This window comes from Falco biarmicus, chromosome 7 (genome assembly GCF_023638135.1).
Source record: "Falco biarmicus isolate bFalBia1 chromosome 7, bFalBia1.pri, whole genome shotgun sequence".
Classification (NCBI taxonomy): Eukaryota; Metazoa; Chordata; class Aves; order Falconiformes; family Falconidae; genus Falco; species Falco biarmicus.
In genome coordinates this window covers 19,879,694-19,896,327 of record NC_079294.1, presented here as the reverse complement: position 1 = coordinate 19,896,327, position 16,634 = coordinate 19,879,694, and the positions used below count along the sequence as shown (strand labels likewise).

At 36.6% G+C, this 16,634-nt stretch overlaps 1 protein-coding gene across 9 annotated transcripts in view; it reads right to left on the bottom strand.

The window, feature by feature from the left end:
* Nucleotides 1-16,634, bottom strand: part of GPHN (gephyrin) — a 296,958-nt gene that overhangs the window by 125,124 nt on the left and 155,200 nt on the right. For 8 of the 9 annotated variants that reach the window (XM_056345747.1, XM_056345749.1, XM_056345748.1 and 5 more), the window contains one exon: nucleotides 16,451-16,543. The exons of the other annotated variant lie outside the window; for it this stretch is intronic. In XM_056345747.1, the coding sequence (XP_056201722.1) occupies nucleotides 16,451-16,543 (93 nt within the window). The remainder of the gene's footprint in view (nucleotides 1-16,450; nucleotides 16,544-16,634) is intronic. 9 annotated transcript variants of the gene reach the window in all.

Below are 16,634 nucleotides of genomic sequence, written 5' to 3'. Positions count from 1 at the left end.
TCCCGGCACAAAGAATATTGCTTTCCCAATTGGAAACAATTGGATGAAAAGGTTTCTCAAAGAGCAGACTTAAAGTACTTTGTTGAGACTGCTGCAGCACAGAGCACTGAAACGGAAGATAGATGAATTTCTAATCTACACTGAATGAGGAATATTAAATATATCAAGTTTATGTTTTCCTCTGGGATTTGACTACTATTTAATTAATGGTTTACAACACTTAATAACAGTTAACAAGATAACAAAATCCAGTATGAAATATTTATCTTTTATTTCACTGTTCCTAAGATCTTTTTGTATACAGTTTTGTATCCAAAACACCAGTTTCTTCCAGTTTTAGAAAACATTACAGTATCCTTCATGCACCAGCTAAAACCAGTTCAATCATTTATTGACACTACTCAGCTGTGACAGAGTAATGCTTTCACATTAATGCCATTTTGCATTGTTCAGACAAACTGTCAGTTTATGTCCTAACTACCTAACTCTTTACTTCAAAACTCTGACGTTCTAAAATGTAGGCATCTTTTCACTAATAATAGATACAGCAACATAGGTATATAAGCACTTCTTAGATACACTTCTGATGTGCTTGAAGCACCAGACCATGTTGTGCAGAAAAATCTTTCTGCTTTCTAATAAAAATCACTGTGTCCAAACCTTTTCAGCAGACTGATTTTTATACTAGCAGCGGATCACTGAGAAAAGTGGTAGCTTTAACAACTGGTAAGGCAGAGGAATTTCTTAGAAAGGCACAGGAAAAAAGTTAGTTTGCTCTGTGTACTTAAAACGTACACAGGACTGAACTGCAAAAAATGCTAAGCAGCTCGCTATCACAGCAATGCATTCACACTCAAGAGAACAGCAACTACAAACACCATAGCTCTAAGCAGATTAACTTAAAGTAGAAAATCAGATGGCAATATTTCTATATAATGTATATGGATGATGGAAGACAGTAATTCAGAGTAACACAGAAATCATATGCATCTAAGGTAAGCTGCCCAATACCATATGTCTGATTAAATGAATGAAATAAAACCCCCCTCTTTTACAAAAAAGTTAGCAAGGAAAAGAAACAAAGACAGAAAATATTTCTAGGGAAAATATTAAGTTGTCTTAACAATGTGAAAGCTATTAATTCAGAAAACCCCACAAGTTCCAGCTAGGTTAGTAAATCATCTTTGTTACGCTTAAAAAAGTTGAAAGAAAACTACTGTTACACACTCCCTCTTGCCTGCTAAGAGTGATGATGAGTTAATAGCAGCTTCTGAGTAAGATGCTGCAGGAAACAAAATCCCTAGGAGACAGAGACATCTAAAAACTTTTTGCCCTTCTCTGTTCTTATTCCAGGAAACACCAATGCTGAACAGCAGAAATCAGTAGAACTTGCACGAACTGCAGGAGAGTTTGAGAGAGATTGTAGTTTTAGGCCTTGCTGTTCATGGGGTAATTCTGTACACCACTGCACACATCAGCACTATTTGGTTCAGAAGGAAGAACTGGTCAGCTTGTAGAAAGAAGCAGGAATAACTCAATCAATTTTCACTCTTGAAAAGGGAGCTGTAGCCCAAAAACTCAGACAAAAAATATGATATGGTGCAATGTGCAGGCTTCATTCAGCTTCGAAATCCACAAAATCCACCACCTGAGTGAGGTACTTGACTGCAACAGTACACAATATAAAGCTTGTTTCATAAACACTACAGTCTATCTGCAAATTATTAAAATAAAAAACCTAATTAAGGTATACAAATATTTCCTGAAACAAAATAGTGAGGGTGGAAAAGACTATTTAGTCTTTAGACTGTTTAGACTATGATGACCTATGAGAGCAGTAACGCACTGATGAAACAAAAGTTTAGGTGCAGTTTCAGCTAAAATTCCTGATCCACGAAATCTGACTTTTTCAAACTCCCGCGTGAAGTGAAAGAAGCTCCAGCAAATTCAAAATCTAAAACCTGGTTGGACAGAACAACAGAAAAAGGTATGGGGTGGAAAAATTCTGCAACAGTCATTGAAGAATGGATGACTGGGTCTTCTTCCATGTACAAACTCGGTGACGGCATCAGTTTAATTTACTAAGGAAATTCACTAACTTTAAGCCATGGATATTACCTTAGCAAGGAATCAGTTAAAACTGCATTATAACCATGTTAACACCTTTTCCTAGCCTGTACTCTAAAGGACATTTTAAGAAAAGGGAACCCAGAGGATGGAGTGTTTAAATCTTCCCAAATATATGCATCAAAGAAAAAAATCATAGGTTACAAATTGCGATGCTCAGAAGTAATCAACATAAAACCAGTATTGTCTTGCTTCTTACATCTGCTTGGTGTATCCATCTCCTCATTCTTCCAACAAAAGCTATTTACCCACTAAGTAAAGAGGTAACAGTAGAGAGGCACTGGAACTTACTCGGTATCAATACACCTTCTGCAAATCATTACATGAGTTGTGACAGCAAAAGCCTTTACTGCTGTTGTCAATGCATGAACCTAAACACATACGTTTTTTTAGAACAACATGTATCATCTAGAGGCATTTTTGTCTAAATTAACCACGTAATTTTTTCAAACTGGATCCAGAAGCAACATAGAGACATAATAAAATCTGAATTCCAAGCAGATAGGAGTCAGTCAAGACACATTATTCTCAAAAGTATGGAAAACTTCAACTGAAACTGAAAGCAGTAATTAAAGGGATCTGGGCAGTGGAACGCTTTCTGGAAATCCCAAGGGTAGCAAAATAATTATATAGCTGTCTGTCTTTTTGAGAGCAAAAGACCTGCATTAGTTAGGAATTTGTTTTCTTTTCAGAAACAACTGAAGAAATTAGCTGCTTGGATGGTACAATGCTGACTACCATCAGAAAGGATACCTTTAGAAAACAGAGAGGAATAAAGAAAGCAAACGGTAAAAAATGTTAATGAAATTTAAATACTGCATTGAAGTGAGGATACATGAAAAACACTCTCCTCAAATAGTATGTAGGATTTAGACACAGTAGTTCAGGAAATGACTATGAGATATGTAACAAGTTTTTTTAATCAGAGATAATAGGGAAGGAAAAGAGTCTAACAAGAGGAAATAAAATTGAGATACAGTAAGGTTGATAACAGGAAATTTAGTTATCCTGGAAAGGGAAACCCTCTGAGCTAGAAAGACTTGTAACTCTTTATGACTGTTCCAGAAGCTAAGTTTTTGTTAAAAAGTACACAGGAGAGGCTAAAGTATACCTCAACAAAAACAAAACAAAACAAAGAATAAAACCCCCTAGAATAAAAGACAAAATAATGTTGTGCTGAATTGTTACAGTGATTTGACAGATATGATATTTCCAGGGCTTTGTATGCAAATTATTTCTTTAACCAAATTTTGACTCACTTGCAAGACAAAAATTACCAAGTGGTCTTTCAACTTAACATAGATTTTGGTTTTTAAGTGATGAAAATATTTGTAGCATAACTTGATCACTGCAGATGGAAAACTGATTTACCTGGATACTTTACAGAGAAGCTGCCTGAGACAGCACTGCATCAATTCTTCGGCAGGTGTAACTTTCAACCAAGAAAATTCCATACATTCAAGAAAAAGCACTGTTTATTTTCCTCTAGTTTCTGATGCTTTTCTGCACTTGAAGTTTATAAAACCTGAATATTACTTGAAAACTAGTCATTTTCCTGAGTTTTTTTTTTTTTTTTAAATATATTAAAAATAGCTAAAATGATACAAGGAAAAATGACTTATGGTTCTTGGGATAAGAAGTGAGTTGTAGCAGCATTCTGCAGCCCAGCAGTGCTATAGTGCTTAGGGGGCTTCCTCCTCCCGTCCAGCATCTGATGTTACTTCTCAAACAACAGTCTAGGCAAGCAGAAAAGTAACACTGGAAGTTAAAGCTTGGAGAAAGAGAATTGCCACTAGATCTGTTCTTGTCACCAGACCCCTCAACAGCATGAAGCTGGTGGGAGGTGAGAGACTGCCAGCCTACTGTCTTTAAGAGTTCGCAAAGTTGTGGAAAAAAAATATGCTTGGAGAAGCAAGGGAGGGTTGGAAAGGCTGAGAAGAGAGAGGACAGGAGAGCCTAGGAGGCTGTAATGGAGTAAAGGTGGACATTCATGTCCTCCAGTTCCTCAGAGCAGAATACAAGTTTATTGGATTTTTAAAGGTTAATGTGAAAACTGGGAGAAGGTTCCTAGTGGCTCTTACTTGGAACATTGCTGTATTGGGAGCCATCCTCCACAGGGGCAAGCTGGTGTTGGGAGCATGGGAGCGAGGTGCTCTCCCACAGCAGCTCTTGGATTCGACAGCTGGTCTCACACAGGTGAAAGAGGCTACTCAAGGGATGCTGCCCTGCCTGCACAGTTAGACATCATTTAGCATAATTAGGGTATTTCTGAAGATAGCAAAAGCAGGAATATTATATTTGGAGGGACTAAAAGCTAAAGTTAAAAGAATATTACATACAATTATTTTAAGTGTAGGAAGAATTCATTATGAAATTATGACAGGATTAATTATGACAGAATATTCTCTCCAGTTCCTAGTTGGTACTAAATTCAAAAGAGCAAATAAAACCACAAACACTAGAAACTTTGACAGGGCTAGGAAAAGAGAGGTCAAGTGAGCTGAATTAAAAGAAGAGGCAGGAAATCCTGCTTCTTACTCTAAACTGTGACAATGATTTATTCCCTTACCATGGACCTTACAGATGTAGTCGAGTCCTTGTTCTTAATCTGTGACAGAGTGACAAAAGTTTTCTGTAAACTGGCAACTGACCATTCTTCCAGTACAGAAAGAGGAGTAAGCAGCAACTAGGACACAATGCGGTTTGGTAATGCTACACTGATCCAATGACTTTTTTTACTTTAGCTGGAACCTTGTGTTTTAAATTAAGAGCTCTGTAAAATTTATTTAGCTCCTTTGATCCACAGTGTTTACTGAACATAGCTCTACATTCAAACCTTAATCTTTCCGAGCCTCAGCAACAGATCGTTTTTTTTCCCCTGTTATCACCTACCTTCCATGGATTCTGAGAATTACCATAGGTAATATTAGTGATGTGTTTTAGTACTTAATTACTACTAAATATAATACTGAATACAGTATTACTGAACAGTAATATACCTGTTGAATGAAGTGATGGAAGCAAAGACTAAATACAACTCAGCTGTTTATTTTTATTGGTAAGGAGGGAAAGGGTTTTGAGCAGTTGTATGAAAAAGCTGGATGCTGGTACTGAGATCAGTTTTTGGCTGGTATGTTCAATTGAATCAGATCATGAAGGAGGCAGACAATATCTTTTCCTCATTCCTTACAATTCTTATTTTTTTCAGACTAGTGCATATTTAGAAATAAAATCTAGGCAGGTGGGCAGGACAATATGATAGAAATGCCAGGCATAGAAGCAAGTGAACAGGACAGCAAAAGAGCAAGTATCAGTGAGTAAGCAGACTCAAAGAGCAGCGAGGGGACACTATATTCAAGGATCAGGTGAAAAGGCAGGAGGAAAATGCCAGACATTCAGCAAGTCGATAAAGCAGTACCAAACAGTCAGCAGGTGTGCCAAGCAGCAATTCCGCAAAGTCAGCAGATGCACTCAGCAGGAAGATGATGCCAGGCAGTCGGAGCAGGAGACAGGGCAGTGGAAGGCACATGCCCATGTGCAATCAGATTGAAAGGACAATAAGGAGGCGATACATGCCGTTCAACAGATGGACAGGGCAATAGGTGGTCAGTGCCAAGCAATTAGCTGGTCAAGAGGTAATGCCAGACAGTCAGGCAAAGGGCCAAGATTTCAGGAGGACAATGCCACACAGCCAGCAGGTAGAGAGAATAAAAGAGAGTGGTGAATGCCAGGCAGTCCCCAGACAGTCAAGGCAGCAAAAGACCAAAGCCCAGGAATAATCAGACACGACTGTCAGCAAGGACAAAATATAAGCCTGCCAACCAATTGACAGGGCAGCAGGGTGGCAGTGCTTTTTCAGTGACTTAGGATACCACGAGTGAAACAGTCCCAAGAATCTAGATGCTCACCCTCTGGTAATATCATTAGATCAGAGTGAACCATGAAAATCCACAGGAGAATAGCACACAAATGGAAACAGCAGATGAGTCTGACCCTAGCACTTGGGGAGGCCATGGGACCTTCCTATAAAACAAAAATATGAGAATCCACAAGAAAACCAAACAAATGGGAAAAATGCATCTAAAAACTGTTTCTGATGATGATTAAAAAAGCAAAAAAATACTAGCAAAGAATTAGTTTGGAAATGATTGGGTGGGATTGAAGATGTTGCTTACCCCTCTCTGGAGCCCACATAATGGGAATGTTGGGAATTTCTGCAGCAGAAAAACAGAAGAGAAAAGGGATTTCTGACTCCCAGTTCAAGTAAAGCATGTCAATTTAGGACTGGGTAATCTCTTTGGGCAAAAAATAAGAATTCAGCTGAATCTTTGCCCATCCCCAGATACATGCCTTTATTGAGGTTTGCGAAAAATTTAAAGAAGCCCACATCACTTTCATCTCATGACATCCCACCCTTATTCCCCAAAACCACACTTACCTCTAGCACAAGGTGTATAAGAGGGGAAAGGGGATGGTCTTGTGAGCTCAATCCCATATCCACTGCAAAATAGCTTGTGAAGATGAACAGGAGTACCCATTAGCCAATGCCGGCCATTTGTGAGATAAACTGAAGTCATCATTAACTGTTACTCATCACTAGTGTATGTTGGTGTTTGAATTTGGCTTAGATACATCCACACTCTAATGAAGATAATTAGTCTTATGAGTCTTGTGGGGTAACCCTCTTCTATGGCAAGAGTTAAAAGTGCGAAACTTATCAAGACCTTTTTTTACCTTGAGTCTCCCGTTCTGTTTACCTTAAACACTCTGTTATTTAACATGGCTTTTAAAAACAAGTTAAACCATGTTTCAGAAATCTTAGCTGCTGTTTTGTTTCAAAACATGTAATGAACTCTGGAACATAGAAACTGAGAAAATCCCAGCAGTAATAGAATTCAGTAATTTAACTCATCTTTCATTTTAGTCATGAGTTTTTTTGAGTATCTTCCTAGTAACTAAGTCAACCAGCCATGAATCAAACTTCACTATTTCTGTCCTCTTAGAAGTCCATATTGTGAGTGTACTCATCTGCCTGCATAGTAACTTCTTATTAGTAATGCTGAAAACCTACATCTCACTTTGATAAGGCAATACTATGCAACAAGAAGGCAACTCTTCCCTCTCCTGCAAATTGTGGAGAACCTTAGACACAATAAAGGAATCATTAGTTCTGCTATGCACTGCTGAATTAGGATTTGGAAAGGTCACAGGGACAGAATCCATATGAACTGGCCATGTACTCATATATAATAAAGCTTTTAAGGAATACAGTAGTAATAGGCTACGCTGACAGAACATTATTTATACTGATCCTCTGGGTATCAGCCACTCATTCTCCTTATAGCTAAGCAAGGCACAGGCATAACAGAGGTTAATATAACTTTGAATGTAGAAATCAGGGTCACAGAACAGGAATTTCTTCCATACCCAAACTCTCCTGTATCAAATCCTACTATTAGGGCTTAGAAAAAAAAGACAAGGAATTTATGCAGAGGAGACCGAGATTTCCATCAGATGACTAATAACGGCATAAATGAGCCAGGAACAGCATATATTGGCGGAACCAGGGTAGTTATTAATACTACAGAGTACGAGGTACTTAGAGCATGCATTAGCAGTTTTATAAAATCCTGTATTTTGTGGTCAGCAGCAACTACAGTCAGCCACAACACATGAAAAACAGAATTGCTAGCACCTTCTCTCCAAAGGGAGAACTTTCAAGGCTCAATGAAAATGAACTTGACAAACTGATCTCAGCAAACCATACGAAGGTGTTTATTCGTGGAGAAAAAGATGCACTTTTAACATCTAGTGAAAATTTAAATGTCAGTAATAAATAATCCACAGTAGATTATGCACCTCACTATTAATTTGGGTATTCTCATTACAAAAGAATGAGGAAAAACAATATATGCATGAAGTGACAAGAAGCTAAAATACGTCTAAATTAAGGTTAAAAAGTAATACCTTCTTGTTCATAATTGGTAAGACTTTCATGTCTGAGTGTGACAACAGTAATTTTGGTTTTCTGTTCTGGTGCTTATACTGATTCAACATTTTGCTAAAGCTTCACTGCTCCATGTGGTAGCGATTACCAAGAGCAGGCAAAGGACTAGTTATAATCCTAAGAATAACTGCTGCAGCCAGCTGTTTTTCCAAGACTCTTCTCGTTTCTTTCCATTTAGTGGCTGGAAAAGCTCCTACATAGCAGGCAAGGAGCAAATAAGAAATTCTCTACTCTTTAATAAGTATTAGTTTTAACGATCAATTATTTTAATAGTGAGTCATTTTGCTGTTCTGGTGTGCTTATGTCAAAAGGACTAATCCACTCAATTTTTGATACATCTTAAATCCAAACTAGTATTTTCCCTCTGGTTATCATTTCTTTAAGCTGCCTTCATAGACAAGTCTTCCTAACATGTCTATAAGTTTTTTTGTTAATTTTCTCCATATTAAGCTTTTATTAAACTCTTTGTAATAGGCCATGACCAGAAAAAAAGAAGACACATTAAGGGCAAGAACTGAATAATTACAGGCCTGACAATGTTTTCAAGATTATTTTGCCTTAACTTGATGTTTAATTTTGTTCAGTTCCCTATTATCTAATGTAAAGAGATGTTTTAATGGAAACTATTTTTAGAAATGCCTAAGAGGAAAAAAATTCCAAAAGTTCTAAATTGAAAATTTCGTTATGCAGAAGTCCTATGGCTGGCATATTTTTCTCCCCCCATTACAGAAAGAACTGCAAGATCCATCCACTGTCACAGCTACACTGCCAATACAAGCAAAGCCAGTTAATTAAAACTAACAGAGAGATATACATATGAGCTGTGGTCCCTACAGTGAAAACACGGCTAAAGGGTATCAGTAATGCTAAGAATAGGAGAATTCTTCTCTTTACCCCAACAAAAAGGAAATTATAACCATAGTGTTCTTCTGGGTGTATTTTTGAAAGTATTTGGGATCACCGAGATATAAACTGTTTGTCCACCCATGGGATATGTTGAGCATTCTTCCAACTTCCATTCTGATATTACCTTAGAATAAAAAACTTAATTGAAAAATTTAAGACAAAAAAGCAAGATTTCCTGGCTTGTTACTGTGGCTTTGTTTCTCATTCTATGAAACACTCACATCCCTTAATACTGCTTTACTACTGTTTTCTTCTTTTCAACGGAGTTTGCAAACATTACATACATGTTTGAAAGACAGAAAACAGAACTTCTATTTGCTATTTGAAAGTATTAAGGAAAGCTAAACCAAAGCAAGTAAATTGATCCTCAAATGGGCAAAAATACTAAACTGCTTAACAGGAATTCTGTTAGTATTATCTTCAGGGTATGATGATCAGATGACTCTACACAGAAGGTTAAATTACACAGTAGTTAAATAATTCCAAAGATGTTGCCCCAGCATCCTCAGCCAATATTATCAGAGCTTCCAATTTAAAAAAATAGACAGAGAAGCAATTCATGTAATCCTTTTGGACACAGGAGACAAAATTGCTTATTTACTATCTTCTCATTTAACCTATAGAGAACGTCAGGCTAGAACCTGGTTTGGCCTTCCACACAGGATAATTCATTAAACACCATTCATGATTTCTGTAAGGAATACAAGATAACTTGAGTTTTTGAAAACATCTCTCCCACAATCAATCACTTTCGATTTGACAGAATTAAAACAGAGAATACAGCTCTTCTTTAGGTGGATTTGTTTGTGTGATTATTCTCTCATTGTTAAACCAACCAAACCAAACCCATAAAGTTCTTCCATTATGATGATTTTCTTACTAGACTTTTCTGGCTTAAGCTTCCACTCAGCAGCTATTGTTACAATTCTCTTCAGTAGACTAAGAAAGCTGTTGGTACCTTAAATTATTTTTTCCCAAAGAAAATACAGCATTTTTTAAAATAGTAATACAGTATATACCTTATATTATTATTTCCCAAAGTACGTACAGATAACAACCAAGTTCCTTCCTACTGTCCTTTATGATACACTAAACTGATAGAGTTGTGTAACTCACACAGAAAGCATTTCTCCTAGCCACCATAGATTTCTTTGACCTTTTTCTATATCCTCTGTGGCATCTGACACTTTTTAAAAAGGCAATGTCAGAAAAGTATGCAGCTTTCCGCTTTAGACACATCAATCCCATATACAGAGACAAAAGTATCCTTTGTATTCCTATTCCTTTTTTTTTTTCTCACCACCATCTTCATATTTGTCTGTGTTGAGAAATCTAGAGAAAAAACAAGCTGAGACACGTACATTCTTTCAATCCAGTCTCTCAGCTGGACACACAAAGAAACACGTTCAAAACTGCTGTTTAAGTAGCAGATTATCAAGAATTTACCAAGCCCTCTTAATTTATCAAAATTAGCATTCTTCAAGAATGCTCCCTCTGGATGTATTTTCTGCTTTGTCTTTTTTTTTTTTTTTTTTTTTTTGGTTGGGGGTTTGTGGGGGGGTGAGAGGCTTCTCTTTTTTTGTGTAAGCTCTGATAGTCAAGTAAATGGAGCTCAAATGGGATCTGGCTTCCTTCCCTCTCATATTTCTCACTGTAGTGGTCCTGGTAGTTTGCAACTGCTTCCCATGTAGTGTTTGCAGTTAATGATAACACAACCAAGCTCTTAAGCAATGCTGGTGTGTTACCAAGTTTTCCTGAGAAACTCAAACAAGAGAAAGCACACTTTTTAGCACTTTGTAAGTCAGCTAAATCAGCCTGGAACTTCCCAAGACACAGGCAGTTCTGTAACCTGACAATGTACTGTGTAGTGTAAATAATCTGTGTATTGCTGCTTCTCAAAGAAGATGGCAATAGTTGTTTAGTGAAAAGTGTTTTGCAACTAAATACATCAATTCTGGTATAATAACATGTCTTCCAAATAAGAGATTTAAAATCTAATTATAGATTTTTTTAAAATTAAATTAATAAGGCATATAAATATATTTGGATCAAATACAGCATTTCAAATAATAAAATTTATTGAAAAATTAAAGCAGACTGGATAAAGACCTAATCATATAAGCTAGGAACTATCTGGAGAACTAAGAAAAAGGGAATGGCACCTTACAGGATTGCTGATAAACTTCTAACAGAGTAGCACAGAATCTGGAAGGACTCTGCCTCAGAGCAGCCTATTCCATTTAAGCATATTTGTTGCCTAGATGCACCTGGCAAGGTTTCATAATTCAGACCTTTTAGTAGTAAGCTGGGTTGGAAACGTAATTTTCTAAGAAATATGGAGAACAATAGTTCTCAAAAGGTCTGATGGCAAGTTACAGGATCAGACATCATACATACAGAGTACACTCTATACAAATAGCTCTACACAGAAATCAAACTTAACAGGGACTGAGACCTCCATTAAGAGACACTGAAAACTACAGTCTTAGAATAGACTACAAAAATAAATGCTGGAAAAGGTTATTAAATTGGAAGGTACCTTGACCACTGAAGGGTGAAAAACTGAAACAATAGCCTAGGTAATTAGAGGTGGTATGATTTCTTAGTATTCCTACCACAAAATGACTAATGTCCTGTTTGAAATGAAGACTTCATTCCTCCACACTATGGAGTCATCCTGAAGTGGCAGTTTGTAAAAAGAAAATTAGTTTCTTTTGACCCAGTGATAATACTAAAGAAGAGCTGGATACTGATGAAGAAGAAGAACAGAAGTACTCCCACACCCACAATGAACAATACTAGAAATCCTGCTGCTCTGGAAAGGCACCATTTGAAGCAGAGAGGACAAAACCCCCTGCATAGTATTTCCAGTTTAAATTATTCCCTATTAAACAGAAGTTATTAGAAATGTCTCAGTGGATAATCTGGGGGGAATGTGTGTTGCATATATATGGCTGCAACATGAAATACCCTGTCGTGTAACAAGCATCTTGTTTCACCAACAAAGTTGATGAGGAAGCAAAGACAGAGCACATGCATGAGAATTACAAATAATTGAGACTAGAAGGGATGTCGACTGCTTGGGACAGAGAAATGGAAGGATACAGACATTAAAATAGTCTGTGGAATTAAGACGGAATTTGAAGGAAAATTCACACTAAATTCTAAGGAGCAGCTTGGGAAACAGCAATAGTGAAAGGTATCTTAGGAAACTGAGAAAAGCCAGGTGATAGAAAATTTGCAATTGGTAATGATTACAAAAACACCAGTGCAATTTTGAACTGAATATACAAAGACTTTATATTGCAGCAGAATAGACTTTCTTCTCTCCAAATGTGGCTTTTGTGTGGCTCGGTTTGGAGGATTTTATTCATTCAGAGCATGCTTTTTCCAGAAAAACGCTGACAAATAGCAGAGAGTTCCAGAGAACAACAATTTCTTTTCATGGACCAGAAGATTTTGACCAAGGATTAAACAAATATGTGTATATATTGTCAGATTAAATGAAAACAAGTATGTGTCTAAACACATTCAAAAATGGTCTATAAATATTGAAGAATATAATCAGCAAGAACCAAAAGGAGCATTCATAATTTTTCAGAGCACTGGAAAAGGAGGAAGACTGCAAGGAAACATCTGTCTGATTTTACATTATGGAAGAGAGCTCTTCTATGCTTCTAAAGTCTTCCCAGAATTTTAGGGCTGACAATTATCTGCAGTGTCGGTGAACTATTTGTGAATACACATAGCCACACAGCTCAAGGACGTCTAGCACCAGTTGAGGTGCAGTAAGTTGATTTTTATTGCTACTATCTCAGTACATAAAGTTGGTCTCATGGTGGGGCAAACAAGACTTGCAAGCCACTCTAGAGAGGAAGGAATGAAAACAGCTAGAAGATTCTGTTAGGGGGCAGACAAGTGAATTTTTTGGACGTACAATTTTGCAAAAGAATAAATGTAAAAGTAAAGATGACAGAAAACTGCACAGAGTCATGTATACACATGAGATTTTTCCTTTCTCCTTTGTATTGACCAACAGCAATAGAGAAAATACATTTTTGTCTCAGGATACCTAGTGATCAATAAAAATGTTGCCACATTCATTTTTTTTCACAAATGTTAACGTATATTATCACTAACATTCTGTAAGAATGTAACTGTCTACCACTCAAGTATTACAGTTCTGAGGAAAAAAAGTTTGCATCTGTAAATATAAACCAGAAGTTCCAAAATAACTTAACTTGGGCCATATGTTCTCTGTCCAGGAACAAACACTTTTACATCAACAAGCAGACTGTATAAGCATTTCCAGCATGGATTTAAAGACTACTCCCGTAAATTATAGGGAAAATAAGATTGTAAAAAAAAATAAAAATGTATCTACAAATTTAAGGCTACACTTCGGTTTTAAATCAAATGCAAACTACCACCAACTGCCATAACAGATGAAGAATTACAGCATTCACTAACAACATCTACAACACGTTTCCTTCAAATTCAGCCATCCATTGAGTGAATTTTGTTTTTTAAATATCCACAGTATTTCATTACTTCTAGTCATATAGACAATAAAGTGAAGGATATTCACACTGCTTAATTCAATTGACCTTTGCTTCAAAACGTGAATCACAGTAACTAATTCAAAAGCTTCTCCCCACCCACTGACTAGACCAAGGCTGTAAATTTTGAGACCAGAAACAGGTAAGAAAAATCAGATATTGTGAATATGCCTAAAATAATCTATTCCATTATAAAAAAAGTCATTACACATCACTGCAACAACTGCAATAACCTGGTATGATTCTGACAGTGTTTAAAAGGCAAAGTGAGTGGGGAAACTGAATTTTTTTTTTTAATCTTAATCATAAATTTATGACATTTCAAGAAGTTAATTTTAATAGATACATTATGCTAGGCACTTAATTTCAATTTATTCAATAATTACAAAATTCAATTAACCTTAATTCTTTGGGCTGTAAATACTCTCAGGAACTAACTTTATCTTGTACAGTACAATAGCAATTATGTATCTATGCTCAGAAAATAAAGCATAAAAATGTGTTTTCTGATCAAAAGTACAGGAGAAATAAGGAGAAGCAGGACTGAATCATTCCAGCTGAAACATGACCTGAGGGACTACTCTCCCTACTCTCAAGAAAAACGCTAAAGTGTCTTCCAGCATCAGATTAAATTATTACCAGCTTTAAAGTCACGTCTTCAAAGATGGCATCTCAATAGCACAATGTCATGATCACATAATTTCATTATCAGTTCAGCAATGAGAGGAAAGCATGCTGGACAAACACTATACGCAGAATAGACTGAAACCACTTCCTACATCAATGAAAGTTTTCCTGAAGGCTTGCTACTGCACTTTGCATGTTGACATAATGAATTTTCCATTTCAAATTGGCTCTCTTATTGACCCAAAAGAAATAAAATATGGGCCTAAAGCTTATGCTTCTTCATTAGGATTTTGTTATGGCACACTGGCAAACTAATTTTCTTTCCTTAAAAACATTTGTTTGAGTGAATGATCTAATAAACTATCATAAGAACAAACCTTATCATTGTCACTTTGTAATAAAAACTGAGGATTCGATGTCTCCACTGTGATTTAAGTTTAGTCTTGCAAGTTAATTCAACTTAAATGAGTGAAAAGTGAGTAAACACTGTCCTATATAAATGCTTTTTACGTATGGGAATAATTCAACCATCAGAACACTTCTGTTAGAACCAATCGAAGGCTTACATACCTACTACGTTTAAAAACAACAGTTTTTCTTCAGTACAAGTTATTCCTAATTTTTATGTCAGTGTTATTATACAGTCTAAAGACATTTCAGCAATTCAGGTAAGTTTTTAAAATGGCTCACAGTAACCTCAGAACTAATCAACATCTGTCTTAATTACAGGAACAGCAATGAAGCAATGTAAGGAAAATACTAGGTGTTTGCTATGTGCAGAGTTCTCATTTGTTTATTTTTTGTCCCAAATGCTGCTTGAAAATCTGTGGCTAATTTTTAGCACTGGCTGCCATGCTTCCTCTGGCACTACTGTCTAGGCTTGACCCTGCACAAAGGTAATAGATCAGTAAAACTGAAGCAGAGATTCAGCCCTCCTTATACACAGTGCTGGGAATACAACCTTCAAAACCATTATGTTAGACGCAACTAACAGACCAATTTAATCAACAGATTTTTCACTTTCTGTTGCTTTAGCATGGTGAATCATCTGCAAATCCAGTTTCACTAGCTAGCACACTGTGTTCATCTTATACCGTTCCCATTTTCTGACACACAGACCTTTAGGCTTTAGTTACTCAAGGTTTCTAGAACGTAGTTTAAAAACATCAGAAGTAATGTACAGGAACATTTTATTTACATGTTTGTTTAGTTACACAAATGTTATACAATAAATTAAGTATTTTTAGATTCCTAATAGGAAAAAGCTAAACTGCGGCACCGGTTGACAGAACACATTTGTAAGCAAAAAGCATTGTATGCATGTTATAATGAACTCAAATCAACTCCAAGTTGAAAGTCTAAGCAATTGAAAACTTGCATGAGTACTTCAGAGAAGTTTAGATGTGTTAAATTACAGAAATAAACACTTCAGGCACTCAAATCTTAATTCTGCCCTTTAGAGAATAAAAGCAAACGAAAAAAATAGTATATGATCTTAAAAGTTCATATCAATCTGATTTGGAACTATAAATACCAAAATACGTCAACAGCAACCACACAGTCATTTCACGTGACAACTCATGGCCATGAGGTTATTAGGTTAAGTTCCTTTTTTTCTCCCCTTACCTTAGCTCCTTATAACTGGAATGTAACCAGATACACTGTGCAACATTTACTGCTGCATGTTACCTCCACCACAGTGCCTGTTTAGCTTTCTTTGACAACGTGGTGTCAAGCAAAGAAATAGCAGCTTGGCACAGAATTTTTTCCCTCTGCTATGTGCCTCACACTCTAACCTATAATGCAGTAGTTGTCAATGCAGTAGTCTGCAAAGCAGAATTAAAGGGTTTCTCCTCTCTGACTTTTTCTTGTGCAGGACACAACAAAAAGCCACACAAGTTCTTGCTTTGCAGTGTTTGTACTGCAGTGCTAAGGAAAATTATGCCAAAAAGCCATTAGAATTTTGTTTTGTAAGGGGACTGGAAATCCATTATGCTATGCTATATTCCAGTTTGAAAATGGTTTTGAGTCGGAACCCAAGGTCAGAGTAATTCTCTTGTGCTACATTCTTTTTCTGCTTCCAAGTTGAGTATGACTTGACCTGTCCAGAGATACTGCAAAGTAAAGTTACAGAAGAAATTTCAAAAAGGTATCACCCCCTTCCCCCAAACTCATACATTTCTACACCAAAGGGCAGATTTTTCTTATTCCAGGACTATCTCACCTCTGGAGTGACATCTCGTGGTGCAAACCCTGTTCCTCCAGTTGTTAAAATCAAATTAAGTTCCTTTTCATCACACCAATCTATCAGCGTCTCCTGAAAGAGAACATGAATCCTGTCAGATCTAACAAGTCATATGTAGGATACAGTTACCTCAGAAAACACCTGAATACTTGAAATGTCTTAG